General features: G+C 40.4%; 1 protein-coding gene across 7 annotated transcripts in view; it reads left to right on the top strand.

Annotated features, from left to right (window-relative positions):
* CDON (cell adhesion associated, oncogene regulated) overlaps nucleotides 1-22,275 on the top strand; it is a 241,430-nt gene that overhangs the window by 193,535 nt on the left and 25,620 nt on the right. For all 7 annotated transcript variants that reach the window (XM_038004852.2, XM_073022154.1, XM_073022155.1 and 4 more), the window contains exons 9-15: nucleotides 1,789-2,087; nucleotides 3,742-3,916; nucleotides 6,282-6,413; nucleotides 10,780-10,983; nucleotides 13,121-13,302; nucleotides 13,770-13,875; nucleotides 18,341-18,463. In XM_038004852.2, the coding sequence (XP_037860780.2) occupies nucleotides 1,789-2,087; nucleotides 3,742-3,916; nucleotides 6,282-6,413; nucleotides 10,780-10,983; nucleotides 13,121-13,302; nucleotides 13,770-13,875; nucleotides 18,341-18,463 (1,221 nt within the window). The remainder of the gene's footprint in view (nucleotides 1-1,788; nucleotides 2,088-3,741; nucleotides 3,917-6,281; nucleotides 6,414-10,779; nucleotides 10,984-13,120; nucleotides 13,303-13,769; nucleotides 13,876-18,340; nucleotides 18,464-22,275) is intronic.

Below are 22,275 nucleotides of genomic sequence, written 5' to 3'. Positions count from 1 at the left end.
TAAGGTCTTTTTGGTTGTATTGAGTGTATCTCTCAAGTGCCCAGATTATATCATTGAAACAGAAGAAGAAAGTTAATTGAATCCCCCTTTTAATAAAAGTTCTGGAGAGGTCTCATTGCATCTTAAATCTTACAGAAATGGAATTTTGATACTCAAGACAGTGGAGAAGCTGCAGCATAACGTTTTTCTCATGCTTCTGTATAAACTGAGGCGTGTGGCATTTAAACTCTTTTACAGCCAGATCCCACTTCCCAGTGGCCCGGAGGATCCACTAAACTTCTAATGATAAAAAGATCCTTCTCCACTACCTCAAGCCACAGTTAATTACCTCCACTTGCTGAGTCCGTCTCTGCATTAGCAGGCACCAGATCACACCCTGAACATCAGTCTGCAGTCTGACTCACTAGATAAACACTGCTGTTCCAGGAGCAATATTTTGAAATTGTCTCAGTGAACTTAGTTAGTTTTCTTCTACATTGTTTCCTCACTAGCTTCTTGTTTTCTTTGATGGAAGATGCTTCTGGGACACTGTTTCTGTCTTTTACACTAACAGAGAACTAACCTTACACTGTTAGTCCTATTTCTGTTGGTTCTCTACTACAGTGCAGGCCTTCTCCCAAAAACACACCCACCTTTTACCAGGAATCTGACTTCATTTTGGAAATAAAAGTAGTACGTTGTTTCCTCTGCACTCTTCCTCCACAAAAGGAGTGAAAAATAGAGTTTTCTGTTGCCAGTATTAATAGCAATTTAGAGAAACCAAGCTGTCACTCCTTAGGTTTTATTGTACTGGCAGTATATTTGTTTTCGTAAATTGTTCCTTCTTATTTTTTTTTCACAGCAGCACCGTTAACGTTCTTCCTGGCCGCTGTCGCTTAGTCTCTCTGAACCTTAATCTCTTCACCTGTAACATGGGAGTATTGCCATCTACCTAAGAATGTTTTGAGAATTAAATGAGATGATGTTTATAAGATAGCTCATACAATGCTTGGCACATAGTATGTGCTCAGTAATTGTCTTTGACTATATGCAACCTATGTATTTTTTCAGTGCAAATAAATTATATCTTCCTCTGTATATTCTGTATGCTCTTAGTAGTAAGTGTTAAGGCTGCCTGCTTGTTTTATCTTTTGTTAATTTTTTTTTGAGACAAGTGTAGTTGCAGGATCCCCCGGGTAGAAGTTAGTTGGCCTGTTGCCCAGGCTGGGGTGCAGTGGCACGATCATGGCTCACTGCAGCCTCAGCCTCCCCAGGCTCAGGTGATCCTCCCACTCAGCCTCCCAAGTAAAGCAGCCGGGACTACAGGTGTCTGCCACCATACCTGGGTAATTTTGGTGTTTTTTGTAGAGATGGGTTTCACCATGTTGCCCAGGCTAGTCTCGAACTCCTGGGCTCAAGCGATCCACCCGCCTCAGCCTCCCAAAGTGCTGGGATTACAGTTGTGAGCCACCATGCCCAGCCAACTTGAAATCTTCTGAGGTTAAACTAGCAAATGATTATTACTAAAAAGAATACTCTTAGAGAACAAGGAACAAATAAAAACATTTAACTGCTACACTATTGCATCATATAATTGGTTTTTCAAGCAATTCATTTGCTCCACCATGAGAAAAGATTGCAACTGGAGGTTAAATGTTTCCATGAATTATAAATGGCAGTGTTACCTGTTTTAACTTCCAGGGCTCAAATTGTGCTAACAGTGTAAGTGAGGGCAGTCACGTCACACACTGGGTAAAAGACAGTGACATGAGGGTTTCTTCACGCTGTCTTCTCTCTTTCTCCCTGTAGTTCCTTTTGAAACAAATACAAAAGCAGAGATAGTCACACTTCCTGATGCTGCTCAGAATGATGAAAGAAATAAGAGAGATGGTTCAGAAACCAGGTTACTGAGCTCATTTCCAGTGAAGGTCCATCCCAGTGCAGTGGAATCAGCGCCAGAGAAAAATGCCAGCGGCGTCTCGGTTCCTGACGCCCCCATCATACTGAGCCCCCCACAGACCCACACGCCAGACACATACAACCTGCTGTGGAGGGCAGGCAAGGATGGTGGGCTGCCCATCAATGCTTACTTTGTGAAGTATCGAAAGGTAATATCTTGTCGTTTATCATCTTTCTCTGCTCACACCTGAACGTTCTTTGTATGACATACACTGTTGTCTTTTCCATTTGCGGAATGGCAGGAAACAGAACAAGAGTGTCCAGGCTGATGACTTTGTCAGAGAGATCCCAGTCATGCTGGATTTACCAATCCTAGGAAAGCACTGAGAATGAAGTATAATTTCCCCCCAAATTGGAATTCTAGGAACCCAATGATGTCTTTACATGTTTAATCAAACGTTTTAACCCTTCAATATAAAGCTCTATAACCACTTTCAAAATACAAACTCCTTCCCTCTCTAAGGTAGTAGAATACTATTTATTTAGCAAATAAAGCAGTTTTTTATGAAAAACAACTGTTTGAACAGAGTCTATGGAATAATTTATGTCAATTGTTTGTGTTTCAAGTTTGTTTGTTTGTTTGTTTTGAGACAGGGTTTTGCTCTGTTACTCAGGCTAGAGTGCAGTGGTACGATCTCGTCTCACTGCAAATGCCGCCTCCTGGGTTCCAGCAATTCTCGTGCCTCAGCCTCCCAAGTAGCTGGGATTGCAGGCATGCACTACCACACCTGGCTAATTTTTTTGTGTTTTTTAGTAGAGATGGGGTTTTGCCATGTTAGCCAGACTGGTCTTGAACTCCTGACCTCAAGTGATCCACCACCTCATCCTCCCAAAGTACTGGGATTACAGGCATGAGCCACTGTGCCCAGCTTCAAGTTGCCTTTTCAGTTGTATTAAAATCATACATTGTTTGATCATTTTTTGGGGTAAACCTTGGGCCCCTCTCAGTTAACTCTTCAAATATTGTTTTCCCCATGGGCTTGTACTGGAGCAGAATGGAAAAGTTCCTCTCTGTTTAATGAGCCCAGTAAATGAATGAAATGGGAGGGATGCATTCATATTTAAAATCTTTTTTTTTGTTCAAGAAATTTTAGTATACATTGTTGAATGGTAATGTGTTTAATGACTAGGAAAAATAACATGATGACATTTTAACATGATGATATTTTAAGGTTTACATACTGTTTCTTACCTAACGAATGATTCTAGATGAGGAAGTTTGCTAGTAATCTCATCTACCCTGAAACCTCCATGCAATAGTGTTTCTTGGTTCCATTAATCAAGAAACAACTGATTTGATCTTTTTATTTCCTCTAACACATATTGAACAGTGTCAAGACATGAAGCAATAATACTGGAAATATATAATAATTATATAATTAATATACATGTAATATAATATCCATCTTACATTACCATATATCTGTTATGTACACTATATAATTACCAGTGATACCTATTATTTTATACTTATCTTATTCTTCATTAGCCCAGGAAGAAAGAAGGTATTGTCTCCATTACAAGTAAAGGAAACAGAGTCTGGGAGGGCAGTAACTTGCTTGAGGCCACACATTAGTGGTCAGATGCAGAGCCAGGAGTCTTTCTGCAGTGAGAATTGCAGCGTTCTTGCAACAGATCTTGTATTTCTTAATGTGAAGAAGTATTATGTCTTTTTTACTTATCGTGGTGTCTGACTTCTTAAAACTCTTCTAGAATTAAATGAATCCTGGTTTTGATCAAATGTGACTGAAAGTTTTCCTATCCTCCATCTCCTGCTTTTCTGGTGTGTGTTCTCTTGGGCAGCTGGACGATGGGGTTGGCATGGCAGGAAGCTGGCACACGGTTCGAGTCCCAGGAAGTGAAAACGAGCTCCATTTAGCTGAGCTGGAGCCGTCTAGTCTTTACGAAGTCTTGATGGTAGCAAGAAGCGCGGCAGGTGAAGGCCAACCTGCCATGCTTACTTTCCGAACCAGCAAAGGTGAGTGAGGGCTTCCTCTGGAGGAACGAGCTGGCTGCCCTGATGTCAATTTACTAGTAAGAATTCTTTCTTTTTTTGGGGGGGGGATGGAGTCTTGCTCTGTTGCCCAGGCTGGAGTGCAATAACGTGATCTCGGTTCACTGCAACCTCCGCCTCCCGGGTTCAAGCCATTCTCCTGCCTCAGCCTCCTGAGTAGCTGGGACTACAGGCACCCGCCACCTCGCCCGGCTAATTTTTTGTATTTTTAGTAGAGACGGAGTTTCACAGTGTTAGCCAGGATGGTCTTGATCTCCTGACTTCGTGATCCGCCCGCCTCAGCCTCCCAAAGTGCTGAGATTACAGGCATGAGCCACCACGCGCAACTAGAATTCTTTTGGATAGTAGAAATTCCTATATATAAATACACTAAACAACCCTATTATACCCTCCCCCTTCCATTTTGGGGTCACATTTAGGTGCTTGTATCGTCCTGTTCCATCGAATATTCCACAGATGTTTTTGAAAGCTTATGTTATATAAGGCAGTGAGGATAGATGATATAGGGAAAATGAAGATGGTCAAGTTGAGATCCATCCCGACAGAGCTTATACTTCGATAAGAAAGCTAAGATGTGTAACTTAATACCAACTACAAGACAGTATTCAGTTCAGCTAATATTTATTGAATGCCTTTTATGTGTCAGGCAAGAAGCAAAATAGGCAAGACTTGAGGCCTCATAGAGCTTACATTCTAGCTGAGAGAGACGTATACATAAGTTATAAGTACATTAGAAGGTGTTAACAGAGATACAAGTTGGGGTGGATATAGGAAGTATATGGGGTAGGAGTTAACAGTTTAAGCAGGTGGCCAGAGAAGTCCTCAACGAGCAGTCAACATCAGAGCAGAGACGTGAAGGAGGGGAAGTAGAAAGCCACATGTCCCTCTAGAGAAAGAACATTCCCAGCAGAGATAGCAAGTGCCAGGGCCCAGGGTGGGGTGTGCGTGGTGTTCACTAGGAGCACGAGGGGGCCACTGTGATGGGAGCAACGTGGGTGAGGAGGCTGTAGGGAACAACGGGGTGTCCACATCACACAGCACACCATCCACCTTGGGAGGACTTTGTCTTTACCTCTGAGTGAGCTGGGAAGAGCTGGAGCATTTGAACTGACTGGAGTCTGGATAGAGTGGAGGCGGCCAGGAGTGCAGGCAAAGACACCAGCATATGCCAAGTACCACAGGAGATTTCCAAGGACAGTGCTGGGGAAGCACAAAGGAAGGATATTTTTTTCTGCGGGGCAGCTTGTGAGGGAATCCTTGATGATAAAAGATGCTGTCATGGCTTGGCTGTAAATGAACAAAGAGACGTCAGTGGGTAGAGAAGGGAACTGGGTGGAAGAGTATTTTAGTATGGCACTGGAACGAAAAGGAGGTGTGAAGATTGAGAAGAAACCAGCTAGTGGCTTTTGAAAAAGACCCTTTCAAATAATTACTAAGTCTGGCCAGAAAAATAACAAGTCCTTTCTATGTTAAATGTATCTTGAGTTAATTTTCATAATCAGTCATTAGGTGTTCATAGAGTTGACTCATAAATACTGAGTAATCTTGCGTTTCAGTTTTTTTTTCTTTTTTTTTTTTTTTTTTTTTTTGAGAGGGAGTCTTTGCTCTGTCGCCCAGGCTGGAGTGCAGTGGCACGAACTCGGCTCACTACAAGCTCCGCCTCCCGGGTTTACGCCATTCTCCTGCCTCAGCCTCCCGAGTAGCTGGGACTACAGGTGCCCGCCACTTCGCCCGGCTAGTTTTTTGTATTTTTTAGTAGAGACGGGGTTTCACCGTGTTAGCCAGGATGGTCTCGATCTCCTGACCTCGTGATCCGCCCATCTCGGCCTCCCAAAGTGCTGGGATTACAGGCTTGAGCCACCGCGCCCGGCCGCGTTTCAGTTTTTAACAAATCACGCAGTTTCACTTTTTGCCTCTTGAAATATTAAAACGATGTGACGCTTGTCCTTAGAAAACTTAGCAGAAGCTCTTTAATGGTGAGTTTTATGGCTTAGAATTAAGAAATATATACAGTAAAAAGAAAAATGGACAAATAATTTGAACCCCTAGTCATTTGGCTTTTTCACCTATGTTTTTTGGATACGTAAAGTTAGAATGAAGAAAGGCATATTTTAGCTTTACTTTAAAGATACTAGAAAAAGACAAAGTAATTTTTGGTCAGTTCCTCAGATCAGCTAAGTATTTATGAAGCAGGTCTTACACGTAGATGCTGGGGTAGATCAGTTCATAGATTTATAACCACATACCAGGTAAGTTTCACAGTACTTTTTTTCCCCACTTCACATGCATATAAGCTCATGTTACTGTATATGGTTTTTTACCTTTCTAGAAAAAACAGCATCATCAAAAAATACCCAGGCATCCTCTCCGCCCGTGGGCATCCCTAAGTATCCTGTTGTTTCAGAGGCTGCAAACAACAATTTTGGAGTGGTACTTACAGATTCCTCTAGGCACAGTGGAGGTAAAAATAATAATATTTTATTGTTTCTTTACAAATATAACTGACCTGCTTCAGATTTTGGGAGGTGGGGTTTGGAATAGGGTGTTTATTTTCATATCTTACCATACAGGTCTTTTAGGTTCTATTTCAGCCATTTTAATGTCCTGTATTTAAACTTTGGCATCTCAGTGTCAGGATTAGTACTTAACTTCATTAACTTTGACTCAAAATGTTCTGGTACTAAGTTTTTAGAACTGAAGGAGTTTTGTGGCTAGGCACTGTGGGAGGCTGAGGTGGGCAGATCACTTGAGACCAGGAGTTTGAGACTAGCCTGGGCAACATAGAGGGAGACCCTGTCTCTACTAAAAATTCAAGAAAATTAGCCGGGTGTGGTGGCACACACCTGGAGTCCCAGCTACTCAGGAGGCCACCGTGGGAGGATCGCTTGAGCCTGGGAGGAAGATGTTGCAGTGAGCTGAGATTGCTCCCCTGCACTCCAGCCTGGATGACAGAGTGAGACCCGGTCTCAAAAAAAAAAAACAAAACAACAACAACAACAAAAAGGAGTTTTCTGTTTCTTCTCTGGTAAGAGAAGGAAATTTATATTTTGAGCTCTGAAAATCTCACTTTTTATGTGTGTGACTCATCAAAATGTATAGTGGTACCTGTGATAAGTTGTTTTACTGAAGGATTACATGTTACATTCCCCTTTCTTTTCTTTTTTTTTTTTTTTTTTTTTTTGCTATATCTAGTTAATCTTATGGTTTTTAAAGGTCTTGGCTGTATAATTTTCAGAAGACTTTTTTAGTATTTAAATTTCGCACTTACATGAGCTCTACACTTACAGCCAGGTGTGCTTTTTGTGATTGTTCTAAAACATCAGGACATCTAGGGAAGACTTAAAATTTCATTGCTAAGCTCTGAGAATTCTCCAACTTCTCTTCCATATTTTTACCATTTTCCATGAATTGATCTCAGACAAAAGCAGGTTGTAACACTTTGAACTCCCTCCGGAGCACCTCTGTATCTTCAGTATCATGACTCTCTTCTACTTGAGTGCTCTTATCTCTGAGGCACCTTTCAGCTACCTTAAGCAGATTATGTATAAGAGTATTAATTTCATGTGAATAAAAGTAACGTCTGAAAAACAAAAACCTTGCCATTTATTTTACACATTCTCTGGCAGATACTATATGAAATGCTGGAACAGCAAAGATAAAATAATCCTTGCCTTCAAGAAGTTTACAATGTAGGCCTAGCATGGTGGTGCACAGTGGCTCATGCCTGTAATGCTAGTGCTTTGGGAGGCTGAGGCAGGAGGATCACTTGAGTCCAGGAGTTTGAGAACCGCTTGGGCAACATAATGAGACTTGGCCTCTACAGAAAATTTATAAAGTAGCCATGTGTGGTGGGATGCACCTGTAGTCCTAGCTACTCAGAAGGCTGAGGCAGAAAGATCGCTTGAGCCCAGGAATTTGAGGCTGCAGTGAGCTATGATTGTTCCACTGCACTCCAGCCTGGGTGATAGAGTGAGATCCTGTTTCTATTTTTTTTTTTTTTAATTACAGTATAGTGGATGATACAGATAGCTAAACCCGTAACAATATGTGGATAATGTAGACAAACTAGTAACAATTTTGATTGATTATGCTTGATACCCTTCGTGTTACGGGTTCACAAGAGAACTATCTAAGTCAGTCACTCAGTGCAGACAAGGGTGAGTAGATAAGAGAGGCTTCTCTGCATCGTAAGCTAAGCTGCAAAGGACAAAGACGATACAGATAGATGAAACAGGAAAGGAGTTTCTAGCAAAGGCATCTTGTGCAATAGACAACTGGCTGACATGTTCTATTTTGTTTAGAGATTGAGAGGTTAGAGATTTTATTTAGTGTGACTGGTTGCTGTGGGGAATGATGCTATAGTGGGCAGGCAGGTAGGTGCCTTGTGTGATACGCTTCAAAGCTAAATCTTTCTTTGAAAGCTATAATGAACCCTTAAGGATTTTAGAGAAGGAGAAGGGAGGAATAGCAAAAGAAAAGGCTAGAGAAATAATAAGGCGAGTGACAGTGTGGATGGAGGAGGGGGAGGATCAGGGGAATGGAATCCACACTGAATGAGAAGGAGAAAGATGATGGATTGGGCGTGGGCACCAGAAGACCATTTACCAAGATAAGTAATAAGAGTTTTTAGGTGAAGATTATGGATTCAGTTTTGGAAATCATGAGTTTGGAGTTGTCCAAGAAGAGATAACCATAAGAAATGATTTATTTAATATTCATAACAACCTAATGAGGAACAGATTTCCGTATCTATTTTACAGATTAGGAAAGTGACACATGAGGAGGTTATGCACGATGCCTCAGATCATCCAGAAAGTGGAGGAACTGCTTGCTATTCAAGTCCATGTCTAACTCCAAGTGCTGTCTTCCTTTTATACCTTGTTAACAGTCACATGCTATTTCTCTTAGCTATTGAAGATACTCTTTTCTGTAGAGACATTTTCCCCAATAACTTTATTTTTCCTGTTTGATCTGTGGTGTTTGGTGAATTTTGATTTCAGACGAGTCAACATTAAGGAAGTCGTTTGGTTTTTTAGTATTAAAAAAGAGTCACTAACCATTCTATTCATTCTGTTTTCATTGCTTTCTACCTTGAAAGGAATACAGTAAGTATCACTCAGCATTGCCTGCTTTGAATATAGTCCTCTTTTATCCCTTAAGCAATTTGTTTTTTAAAGTGCTACAGTTTTCTCCATACAAATACCACATTGAACGTTATTTTCTTCTCTCTTATGTATTTGTATGGCGGGTTGAAGACCTGTTGAGGTGGAAGGGTGTTGCTCGGTTGAGGAGCATGGCATAGGCTAGAGGTGGGGCTCCCTGTTGGCTTTCCCAAAGTAACTACTGCCACCATGGCCCAGAGTTGGCCCTCCACATTCCAGCTCTAGAAACTTGATTGGCAGCATGCCGGAAGATCACTGGTTTCTTGAAAACCGGCTCATGTCTACACAATTCACAGATGATCAAGGCAAACCAGAATGGCAATTACAAGTTTGCAATGTCACTGTCATACAGACCGGATTATTTCTATCCGCATTCTTTCCTTGTAGGAACCCAGTGGGAAGCCAGTTACAACCACAAGATTGCTTGTTGTGTTGGTCTGTTTGTGTTGCTATGAAGGAATACCTGAGGCTGGGTAATTTATAAAGAAAAGAGGTTTATTTGGCTCGTGGTTCTGAAGGCTATGCAAGCATGGCACCAGCATCGCTTGGCTTCCGGGGAGGCCTCAGGTTACAGTCATGGTGGGAGGTGGAGCGAGAGCAGGCACATCACATAGTGGGAACAGGACCAAGAGAGACGCCGCATGCTTTTAAATCACCAGCTCTCCTGTGAATCAACAGAGTGAAAACTCGCCTACTACCATGTAGGGGAGGGCACCTGGCCACCATGAGGGAACTGCCCCCATGACACAAACACCTCCCACCGGGCCCCACCTCCAACACTGAGGATCACTTTTCAACAGGAGATTTGGAGGGAATAAGTATCCAAGCCATATCCCTGGGTCATCAAGAAGAGTTAGATACATGGTTTCAGTGGCTGATGAGCTTCTTCCTCGTGTTTTCACCTCCTGCAGGGTCTAGACCATGTACTTCGTGTGTCAGGGCATCCCCTTTCCTCGGCAGTGCCAAGTGAAAACTGCTAGACCCTAGCTCCCTGACCCCCCTTTCTACATGTTCACGTGGATCATGTTTTCTACTAGCACTTTGATTTAACGACATCTCCTGTCTTCCCGTATTCATCCTGAGCAGCGTTCTCTCTCCCCTTTATTAACAGTATTGATTTTATCAGTCAGATTTTATCTCTGTTTGCCAACTTGTAGTCTGTATTTTGGAGTAACCTTCCTATAGCCATGAGGTGTATTAAGATAATATGGAATAGTAATAGTATTAGAATTAGTAGGTTGCTGAGTGCATTTTGTGTAGCTTGCATAGATGAAGAAAAACATATAAATAAGATAACACATAACTGTGAAAGTTTATTATAAATTTTAACCACAGTCAAACTGGAAGCATCAAATAGTACTTACATATTATTTTAGCCATGAATCCGAATAGCATGGTCAAAATGATCATACTTGTTAGCTTTCAGTTTTTCAGAGCTAATTATCAAATTTATAGATTATTTTACTTTCTCTTTCTTTTATTTCCTGTATTCCCATTAGCTTTTCACAGAGGATGGGAAGATAGCTATAAATGTTATAAACTCTGGCAAAAAGTTTGGTGAAGAACGTTTAATAAGAGGAAGTTTGGGACTTATCCTTTTCATTTATCTATGTAATTCTTATCTCTGACATGGTGGGTTATTGAAATGAACGTTTCCATGTTTAGTTCCAGAGGCACCAGATCGGCCTACCATCTCCACTGCGTCAGAGACGTCGGTCTATGTCACTTGGATTCCTCGGGCAAATGGGGGTTCTCCAATCACTGCCTTCAAAGTCGAATATAAACGGATGAGGACCAGCGATTGGCTGGTGGCAGCTGAAGACATCCCTCCTTCCAAACTTTCAGTGGAAGTTCGTAGTTTAGAACCAGGTAGTAATATTCAAACATTTCCTTTTACCATCGGTGTGAACTTTAGATACATACATTTATATATTTTGAGATGAGGTCTCACTCTGTTGGCCCAGGCTGGGGTGCAGTGGCATAATCATGGCTTACCTCAGCCTCCCAAGTAGCTGAGACTACAGGCACTCCCCACCGTGCCTGGCTAATTTTTGTATTTTTTGTACAGACAGGGTTTTGCCATGTTGCCCAGGCTGATCTTGAACTCCTGTGCTCATGCAATTTGCCACCCTTGGTCTCCTGCTGAAATGCCAGGATTGCAGGTGTGAGTCATAGCACCTGGCAGATGGAAATTTTTAGTAGTCTTATATTTTTTTCTGATTGTTAAAGTATTCATGCTTATTGTATAAAAATGTGAAAATAAAGAAAATATAAAGAAGAGAATAAGTCACCTAAAATCCACCCATTCAGAGATAATCATTGTTTATATTTCGTTGTATTTTTTCGTAGCCTTTTGTCTCTCTCTCTCTCTTTTTTTTTTTTTTTTTTTTTTTGAGACAGAGCCTTGCTCTGTCACCCAGGCTGGAGTGCGATGGCACAATCTCGGCTCACTGCAACCTCCACCTCCCATGTTCAGGTGATTCTCCTGCCTCAGCCTCCCAAGTAGCTGGGATTACAGGCGCCTGCCACTACGCCCAGCTAATTTTTGTATTTTTAGTAGAGATGGGGTTTCACTGTGCTAGTCAGGCTGGTCTCGAACTCCTGACCTCAGGTGATCTGCCCGCCTCAGCCTCCCAACGTGCTGCGATTATAGGCATGAGCCACTGCAGGATCATGCCATAAATATTGTTTTGTTATCCCATGTTCCCCATATTTTATCATATATGTTTTCCAGTATCATTAAAAATTCTTCACAAACTCAACTTTTAGTAGAGATTTACCTTTCATATAAATAAATATACCATAATCCACTTAGCTATTCTTTATTTCTGAGCTTTAGAGTATTTCTGTTTATTTAGAGTTAGAAATACTGTGGTGTACATCTTATATGTGTGTGTGTTTTGCTATGCCTGAATACTTTGAGAGGAAAATTGCTTGTTATTTGACAAAAATTACTTGATCTGCTGAATTTCAACACAGTTGTAATACTCAGTGCTTCGTGTTGTGGACATAAGTCAGTGATGAACACGCGTTTGTTCTTTAAGTTTTGTTTCAGCAGAGGAACCCTGCCCTCCCCACAAGAATCTTGAGGCTATATGAGAGAAATTAAACCATAAAAGACGAAAAGCATAAATCAACTTTCTGTACTTTCATTTGTTTAGGTTTCATGGCGATTTTTTTCTGGACTTTTAAATGTACATTAGTAGCAAATGCCTATGGCTGTTAAAACAGGCAACATGCGCAGCATAGGGTCAAGTAGGTATAGTTGGGAGAAGCATCAGTTTTAAATGTGGGTGAAGCTAAGAAACATTCCGTAGATTGAAAACACTGTCTTCAGAAGCTCAGTAATTATTTTTGAGCTATCGGGAAACTTGCTTTAGGATTTTAATTTATTCTTTAGGTTCAGATTTTCAGAAATTCACAGTCCTCAACATTTTTTTAAGTTCTTAATATCTACTTCAAATAATTCCTTCCCCAGTAGTTAAATCTGCTCCCTCTTACCCTGTTAGCAGTGAAGCCAGAGTGACATCTGCGGCCGCCCACACAGTGCCTCTTTATGAGTGTATTCACCGGATTAAACCGTGCTTCAGTTGTTTCTTTTAAAGTGAAAAGAACCTAGTTTTGGGGACAGATAGTTCAACTAATACAGTCATTGACGGGTATGACTTAGAACAGGATGGTGAAAAGAGCGAATGTCCTCTTTCCTATTCTCTACCTGCTTTTTCCCTGAGATGTCATTAATCTTTTTCAACCCTCTTTCTTGGTGACTCCTAAGAAGGTCTTGGGATCTTGAGCACAATGCATGGAGCAGCCACTCCCAGTTGATTGAAATTGTCAATTGGGTTGAAATCTATTTACTATACGGGCTTTAGATACTTTATTATAGATAGGTACTTAAGCACAATTGCCATATTTTGACTATTCTGCCTTTCATTGTCTTATTACAGCTTTTCTTAGTTATGTTTTGTTGTTGTTGTTGTTTGTTTGTTTTTGTTTTCCCTCAAAGGTTCAACATACAAATTTAGGGTCATTGCCATCAACCATTATGGTGAGAGTTTTCGGAGTTCAGCATCTCGCCCTTATCAGGTGGCTGGGTTCCCCAGTCGCTTTTCCAACCGTCCAGTAACTGGACCCCACATTGCGTACACAGAGGCTGTCAGCGATACTCAGATCATGCTAAAGTGGACGGTCAGTAAACATCTTCTGGAATGAGATCTTCTGGTTTGGTCATGTTAACAGTCAATTTAATATTCTCATGACAATACAGTAAACAGCAAATTTTGAACTTTAATTGAGGGGACATGCAAGGGCACCAATATTTGTCTAAATAAGAGCACATATTTGAGGAGGGCAGGGTTAAAAGGAGAATTATTGTTTCCTCAGCTCTCATCCAAATGTTGTTAACTTAATTGCCATCATGATTTTTTCATTTGGAACCAAATGTGCTTTTATGCTTTTGAACCGGCCTTATTTCTGTTTAACTTTGCAGTAAGCTAAATGCTTTTAATACCTTTGAAGTAAATTAAAAATGGCCATTATTGGTATGTTTGCAAAACGAAACTAGAAAAATGTGACCAAGTAGATAAAGAAACCTTAATGAATGAGAAAGTTATGTTTATTTTTCCCTTTGACAAGTCTTTGCTTCTATTTTTCAGTACATTCCATCCAGTAACAATAACACTCCCATTCAAGGATTTTATGTCTATTACCGACCAACAGATAGTGACAATGACAGTGATTACAAGAGGGACGTTGTAGAAGGTAAGTCCACCTGGCCTACTGGAGTCCCTGTAAAGGAGCTTTGGAGAAAGAAGGTTGATGAATATAAAATGCATCATCCCAAGTTAAGAGAGTACAAAGTGGAATGGTGTATGTGTTATTGCTATTGAATTTATCCCAAAGAAAGCCACCTTTTCCCATTTAATATATGCAGCACCTTATATTTTGGTTGCAGAAACTTGTACAAACATTTGGGGGAAATAGGATTAATCAGTAGTAGTTCATCTGAAAGAACATTTTGATTTCTGTTTCATTTGAATGAACAGTGACCTGAGTTTAAAAATCCATTACAATGTTTAGCTACTTTTAAAAAATATCTCAGTCATTTTGGAGTCTGTCCTAGAAAGATCACGTCGTAAGCCTCTTGCTCACTTGTAGAGATGCTGAGAAATTGGAATGCATGTGGAAAAGAAAGAAAACAGCTAAGAAGATGGTGCTGCTTTTTTAACTGCATTTAAATAGAATCCACAATTTTGCCTGTGGCCTGAAGGCTCCACCTGACGTGGCTGGCCCCTGTCTACACCACGTCTCTTGCACCTCTCCCTTTCTGGCCCTTCTTTCAGTTTCCTTGTGTGCACTGAGACATTTTTGCCTCAGGACCTTGGCACAGGGTAGTTCCTGTTGCCTTTACCTAGTTGTGTGCACAGAAAAATTGTCCCACTTTTCAAAATGTTTGACAGTCAAGTTACGGGGAGTTGGATCTTCCCCGTAACTTCCTCTCAGGTAACTTCCTCTCATTTACATGAGAGGGTACCTTGCCGTAGTTTCTAACCATACCCTTTATGTTTATTTCATAGCAGTTATCAAAGTTTAAGTACATGGTGTGTGTGTGTGTGTGTGTGTGTGTGTTTATGTGTGTATTTGAAACTGTTTGCTTAAAGTCTGTCTCCTCTACTAGATGTTAACTCCCTGGTGAGCACAGGACCTTTTCTCCCACTGCTATGTCTCCAGAACCTAAATGGTGAGGTGGCCAGTATTGAATTAATATATGAATGGAGTCCAAAAAGAACAAGGGAATGTCTAACAATATTCAGGTTGAAAAAGACTAGCAGAAGCAACCTGATCGCCGCCTTCAAGTATTTAAGGACTGTTATGTGGAAGAGAAGCTGAGTCAGCTGGGGGAGGGGAAGTTGCAAGAAAGCAGTGTAAGAAAGAACTTTCTAACATAGCATTCCTAACGTAGGTTCCCGCACAAAGTCGTCAACTCCTTAATGCCGGAAGTGCTCAGCAGAAGCTGAACGCCACTTCTCAGTGGTATCTTGGAAGGGATTTTTGCTTTTGGAGGAAGGCTTCTTCCAAGTTCTTTTTTTCACTTCAAGATTCTGATTCTTTGAAATAAGAAATGTGCTAGTGAATTATGTCAGAAAATTGCCATAGGCCAAGGTTATTTTCCATATGACTTCTTGACATCAAATACTACATATAGTTTGTGTTCTAATAAATTACTTTAACTATGCTGTATCACATTTCTTAAAATATTGTAGCAGTCCTTTTCATATTCAGTGGAATGACTTTTGTACTATAATGAGAAATTTATGATCCACTTCTTAATGCTTGGCATATAGTAGTTGCTCAGTAAATATTTTTTGAATGAGGGATTGATTCTTTCTTTTCTGCCATAACTTTTAGTGGCAAAACTATTCTGTGCTGTTAGGACTCACCATAGTAGCGGTCTCACGGGAAAGAAGAGCCTGGAAGGGGCATGAGGGGATGTTTGGGGTGGGGGCTTTCCTGTGTTGTCTTTGTTGACTTAGGTATGGGTGCCATGGGCATGTCCAGTTTGTGAACATTCATTGAGCGGTACAGTTATGTGGACTTTTCTGTATGCATACTTTACATCAGTAAAAAGGCTATTTTTAAAAAGAAAAGGAAGGATAATATTTAGGTTGGTGCAAAAGTAAAAAGTAATTGCGGTCTTTGCCATTACTTTTAATGACAAAGACCACAGTTACTTTTGCACCAACCTAATAGTGCTTGTTCTCCATTTTGGGCCTGTCTAGGTCTTCCTTTTATTTCATTGACTTTAGGGCAGTGGGGATGTCAGAATTTTATTTTTAAAATTTTTTGACAGAGGCTAAACATTTACCATAAAATAGTTCTAAGTAAAATGAGTGTCTGTCTCTGTCTCTCTGTTTTTCTCTCTCTCATCATCACCCTTCTTGGTTCTATGTTCTAGAAATATCCGCTAATAAACAGTTTTAAAACCATATTCTCTAGTCAAATCTTTGAGCTTTTACAAACTTCTGAAATATGCATATTGAGCATGGAACTTGGAAATTATTTAAAGAAGCTTTTGTATCTAGTAGTGTCTGCAAATGTGAGTTTTGCCGTAGGTTCACAGAGCGCTTGTTTATAAATGTAATATACTGAGCAGCTAGATGTTTAAGTGGGCTTCACTATGCTGTGTAATTTGCTTATTCTATATTTTCAAGTTTATGCATTTGAAATTCTTTTTGTGGCAGTTGGAAACTATTGGTCTGTTCTCCAAAAAGCAGGAACAAAAGTGTTCATCCTTTGTACTTAAAGTTTTTGTTTTTTAAAGTTTTAGATTACTTCTGTGAATTGACCCAACATTTAAACTTTTGAAAACAAACTTAAAAGTCAGATTGTAAAAGAATACATACAGTAAGAGAAGGACAATGAAGCTATCCTGTTTTCTGAATTAGGTTCCACATGTAGGCAAACTGTACACGTTTCCAACACAACAGTGTTTTGGTGTTGAATATTTTTATCTTTTAAAGTTAAGTCAATTCCAAATAAAGTATCAGTCACTCTGATCTTTAAGTCTGTGCTTTGGTTTCTCTCTGAGGTAAATCCTTACCTTTTCTAAAATATCCTTTGGGAAAATAATTGCCTGTTAATCCAAGGACATGTGCTGGGTGGTCGGTTTTAAACCTAATGATGTACTTAGTTGTCTTATTCATCAATGATCGGTAAAATTCTTTCTCTTTGCTGTTATTTCCTGTAATTTTAGCCAGTGGAAGAATAACTATAACAGTGGAATATTAATCTAACAAGATATGTATCATTTTAACGATTTTTCTCTTATTAGTAACATATCCGAAGCCTAGTTTAATTCCATTTTTATGAACGCTATGAAAGGAAAACTTCAAATCTAGTGTAGTAATTATTCAAGAGAATGTTTGTAGTGTAGGTGAGTGTAGGGCCAGGTTGGGAAAGACCCAAGGCTAGAGAAAAAAAAGAAGTTTTTTGGAAAGCCTTTGGATTTTAGAGACAGATCTATTCCATTTTCAACCAGTTTTTGAGTCAGTATCTTTTGGGGGATCCTTTTTACATTTGTAAATGGGGCATAGAACTCCTCACTTTTGAGCCTTTCAGAGACGATCCTAAAACAAGCAGATTTTCTTCCTTCGAAACCGTGGGTCTGTACAAGTGAAGGGTGTTGTACTGTTGACCTGGAAAGAGGCTTGTACTTCCAGATTGAAATATTTTTGTCTGCGTTGAGTTAGAAAGGAGTCTGGTGATATTGGTCCTGTCAGCCAAGTAGATTTAACGTGCATATGTGGTTTTGTTTTGCTTTTTTTCTCCCCCTTTAATTAATTCTTAAATCAGTCGGGGGTATGCTTGAGTTTCTATGAAACAGTGGAGACAGTCTGAAGAGATGTTTCTACAAGGGATTAAGGGTGCTTGAAGAGTTAATTTAATCTGGCAAAAGTGTCCCTGCTTATGAAAGGTTGTCACCAGTCCATGGAAGTCAAAATGAAGAGTGATTTCTACTGGAGTGTTCAATTTAGGAGTGTTTCTAAATGAAATGTTGGTTGTGTGCCACGGATAACAGAGTCATTCTCCTGGAGATACTTGTGTGGTTTGGAGATCTTCACTCAAAAGAACGCAGGAGTGGGGGTGGCGGCCAAGAGTTTCCCATAGTAGATTTTGCTTTTTGATGATTCTCAGCAGTTTATTCGGGCATTCGGTCATATGTCAGTTCATGTTGTATCCATGACAATGGAATTGAGAGCTTTGCTCGGGCCATTCTCGTAACTGGTCAGTTGCTCTGGGTAGTGCACCATTTGCTGGTCCCAAATGTACTGTTGCTTTTTGGTGGAGGAACATAGTGGATTGACTTGCTGGGTTAAGATGGGGATGAAAGGACTTGAGGTTTCTTTCCTATGCATAAAATTAACATGTATTTTATGAAAGACTCCCCACTAATTATTTTTAGTGAAACAAGTATTATTGCCAACACACAGATATAGTTTTAAGTCAGCTTATCTCTTCTCTTTACTTTTCCTTCATGCCATGTAATAGAAATGCTGTTTATCTGTGGTACATTAGTCAAATACTTACTGTTAAGGACATTTTTATTGCACAAACTACTAGATGGTGGTGGATGCTGCTCCAGCCTCATCCTGAAAACATTAACTAATTATATCGATACTATCATTTAGGCTGTATGATGTGTAAAGCCTTTTATTTTTCCTTTTAGGTTCAAAGCAGTGGCACATGATTGGCCACCTCCAGCCAGAAACCTCCTATGACATTAAAATGCAATGCTTCAACGAAGGAGGAGAAAGTGAATTTAGCAATGTGATGATCTGCGAGACTAAAGGTGGGAGAAGTTTTGCTTTTTCCCTGGACAGTGATGGAATTCCATCCCTGAATTACTGCTTCTGACTGTTGATATATTCTGGGTTTTGTTTTGTTTTGAGACATGGTCCCACTCTGTCACCCAGGCTAGAGTGCAGTGGTACAATCTCAGCTTGCTGCAACCTCCACCTCCTGGGTTCAAGCCATTCTCCTGCCTCAGCCTACCAAGTAGCTGGGACTGCAGGTGCACACCACCACGCCCAGCTAATTTTTATAATTTTAGTAGAGATGGGGTTTCACCATGTTGGCCAAGCTGGTCTCGAACTCCTGGCCTCAGGTGATCCACCTGCCTGGGCTTCCCAAACTGCTGGAATTACAGGCATGAGCCACCACACCCAGCCACGACTACTGATATATTTGCCTAAGGAAATTTCTGCTTTGGACCATTTTCTAGGTGCATACACTTACACTGTCCAGACAAATGTATAACATGTGGGCTCGAATACTTGACTAAAAAGTAGTTTACATAATCATTAATCCTGTTTGTTAATTTCTGTGTGACTCTTAAGTAAATCACCTCCCTTCCTTTTTCTTTATTTTTATTTTATTTTATTTTATTTATTTATTTATTTATTTTTGAGACGGAGTCTCGCTCTGTTGCCCAGGCTGGAGCGCAGTGGCCGGATCTCAGCTCACTGCAAGCTCCGCCTCCCGGGTTTATACGCCATTCTCCTGCCTCAGCCTCCCGAGCAGCTGGGACTGCAGGCGCCCGCCACCTCGCCCGGCTAGTTTTTTGTATTTTTTTTAGTAGAGACGGGGTTTCACCGTGTTAGCCAGGATGGTCTCAATCTCTTGACCTCGTAATCTGCCCGTCTCGGCCTCCCAAAGTGCTGGGATTACAGGCTTGAGCCACCGCGCCCGGCCTATTTTATTTTTTTTTAGAGACGGCATCTCACTGTGTTGCCCAGGCTGGTCACGAACCCTTCCCTTTTTCTTTACAAAGATGATAAAAATATTTGTTGACTACTTTCTAGATTGCTGTGAAAATGAGAATACTAACAAAAGTTTAAGAATATTAAGAAGTGAAACATATGTTTAAAGTAGTTTCTTGAGTGACAGATAATGTAACTTCTGTCTACTTGTTTAATTAAGTGTAGTAAAGTTTAGAATTAGCAGTTGCTAATTCTAAATTGAACATTCTCAACTCTGCCTGCATAGGTAGATTCACTGTCAAGAGTGTTGCCATGTTTAAGATACCACAGGGGAATAATAGAAATAGCTCATGTAGATGTTTACAAGCAAAAACACTCTTGTCCACAGTCTCAGTTAATCTTCACAACAACTTTGAGGATACTGTCAACTGCAAGGAACACAAAAATCTCCTCTCAGTAGGCTTCAACAGTGAAGAAATGTGTTATCCCAAAAATAAGCAGCCCAGAAGTAGGTAACTAATTCCAAGGTTGTTTAATTCAGGAGGCTGAGGCAGGAGAATCGCTTGAGCCTGGAAGATAGAGGTGGCAGTGAGCCAAGATCAGGCCCCTGCACTCCAGTTTGGGCAAGAGAGTGAGACCTTGTCTCAAAAAAAAAAAAAAAAAAAAAAAAAAAGTTCATTGTTTTCTGTCTTTCCTGTTTGCCATGTTCCCGTTGCCAGCTTGGCCCTAAGACTAGCACTGCTGTTAGCTCGCCTCAGTTCTGGGCATCACCTTTAAGGTGTTATAATGTCTGATAGTGTTTGTTTTCAAGAACAAGGAAAATTTCCTCCAAAGGCCTCTACTAGATCTTCCCACAAGTCTTATTAGTCACAATTCAGCCACACACTGCCCCCACACCGTTGACCAGATTTATCCCAGAGTTCTGTGGGGTTGAGGTAGACACCCAAACAAAATTGGAGCTCTGATAACATGGTAAAGATGGCTGTTGAGTGAGCTGGGCAGCCATCAGTGTCTCTACAGGTGATCTTATTATTCCTTTTTAAAAATGAGGACTTGAAAAAGTAGGTTTTTAAAAAATGAGGAAATGGAGGCTCCAAAAGATTGAATGATAAGCCAAGGCTTAGTTCTAGCTTTTAAATTCTAAATCATGTGTGTCTCTGCTGCAATACTCACATCTTAAGTCCATACTTAAACATATATCCACATACCTTTAGACTTACCTTGAATTTCATTTGTTTAACATATATTTGAGTGCCTTTTTGTACCAGACACTGTGATGTGTTCATGGGATACTTGGAGTAAAGTTAAATAAAAATGAAATTTATCATCTCTGCCCCCAGGACATTTAAGAATCTAGCCAGACGAAACATAAAACATTATAACTGTTATTTATAGTAGTATAATAGTATAGCTGTGATTACAATAGTATACCTCATTTTCTGACATCAGTAGGGAATGAAAAGGTTCTACCTACAGACTTTCAGATCAGTGAAAAACAAAAAACTTCTTTGAAATGTTAACTATTCATGTTGAATGACTTTTATGTAATTATGTATTACATAATTCCCAGCCTGTTTAGATGGAAGATCTCATGTATACTTCAACCTTTAAAAAATGACTCTAGGTTTTTGTGAACAATGATGGTTTTATCTTGAGTAATTGAGGAAGGTTTTCAGGGATGACAGAGGCGCTGAAGGCTGGCTGTTTTCCCTTCCCACCGAAGATCAGAGACTGCTGTGATGTTTCTTTTAGTTCTTTGGTTTCTCTCTGGTTTTCATCTCACCTTTCTATTTCAGGCTGTTATCTGTCTCTTCCTATCAGTGTTAATGGATCTCACTTACCCTTCAATGCAAGCCATCTGTCCTCAGTTTTTACCTTTAGCGAGGGGTTGGAAACCAGATCATGAAGGTTGATAGAATTACAAATGAATTAAGAACAAATAAAGAGTGATTAAACCTGACGACTTCCCTATGAGTAATCATGATCTTTAATATATGATATGGAACATCCATTGTGCCTCAGAAACTTGTTTTCTTTAGGGTCGGCCAGGACATAGAATTGTATAGTCTAACATACCACCTCAAGTAGAAATTTCCTTAGCATCTCTGCCAAATATTCATCCAGCTTTCAATAAGAGAGAACACCTTCTCTTGAAAGATGACTTCTTTTCTCATTCCCAGCTCTGTTTGGTGTGGTTGATACTGCTAGAAAATTGAACCCCAATTTAATGTTGTTTGTTGAATAGATATTTTTTTTTTTGAGATGGAGTCACCCAGGCTGGAGTGCAGTGGTGTGATCTTGGCTCACTGCAATCTCTGTCTCCCGGATTCAAGTGATTCTCCTGCCTCAGCTTCCCGAGTAGCTGGGATTACAGGCACGTGCTACCGAGCCTGGTTAATTTTTTGTATTATTAGGAGAGACGGAGTTTCACCCTGTTAGCCAGGATGGTCTCGATCTCCTGACCTCGTTATCTGCCCAGCTCCGCCTCCCAAAGTGCTGGGATTACAGGCATGAGCCACTGCGCCCAGCCAAGTAGATTTTTATTTTTTATTTTTTTCCTGGTTTTTCCTCTTTTTTTAAAAAATTATACTTTAAGTTCTAGGGTACATGTGCACAATGTGCAAGTTTGTTACATATGTGTACATGTGCCGTGTTGGTGTGCTGCACCCATTAACTCATCATTTACATTAGATATTTCTCCTAATGCTATCCCTCCCCCATCCCCCCACCCCATGAGAAGCCCCAGTGTGTGATGTTCCCCGCCGTGTGTCTGAGGGTTCTCATTGTTCAATTCCCACCTGCGAGTGAGAACATACAGTGTTTGGTTTCGCTCAGAATGATGGTTTCCAGCTTCATCCATGTTGCTACAAAGGATATGAACTCATCCTTTTTTATGGCTGCG

Source organism: Chlorocebus sabaeus, chromosome 1 (assembly GCF_047675955.1).
Source record: "Chlorocebus sabaeus isolate Y175 chromosome 1, mChlSab1.0.hap1, whole genome shotgun sequence".
Classification (NCBI taxonomy): Eukaryota; Metazoa; Chordata; class Mammalia; order Primates; family Cercopithecidae; genus Chlorocebus; species Chlorocebus sabaeus.
This window is presented reverse-complemented; position numbering and strand designations above follow the sequence as displayed.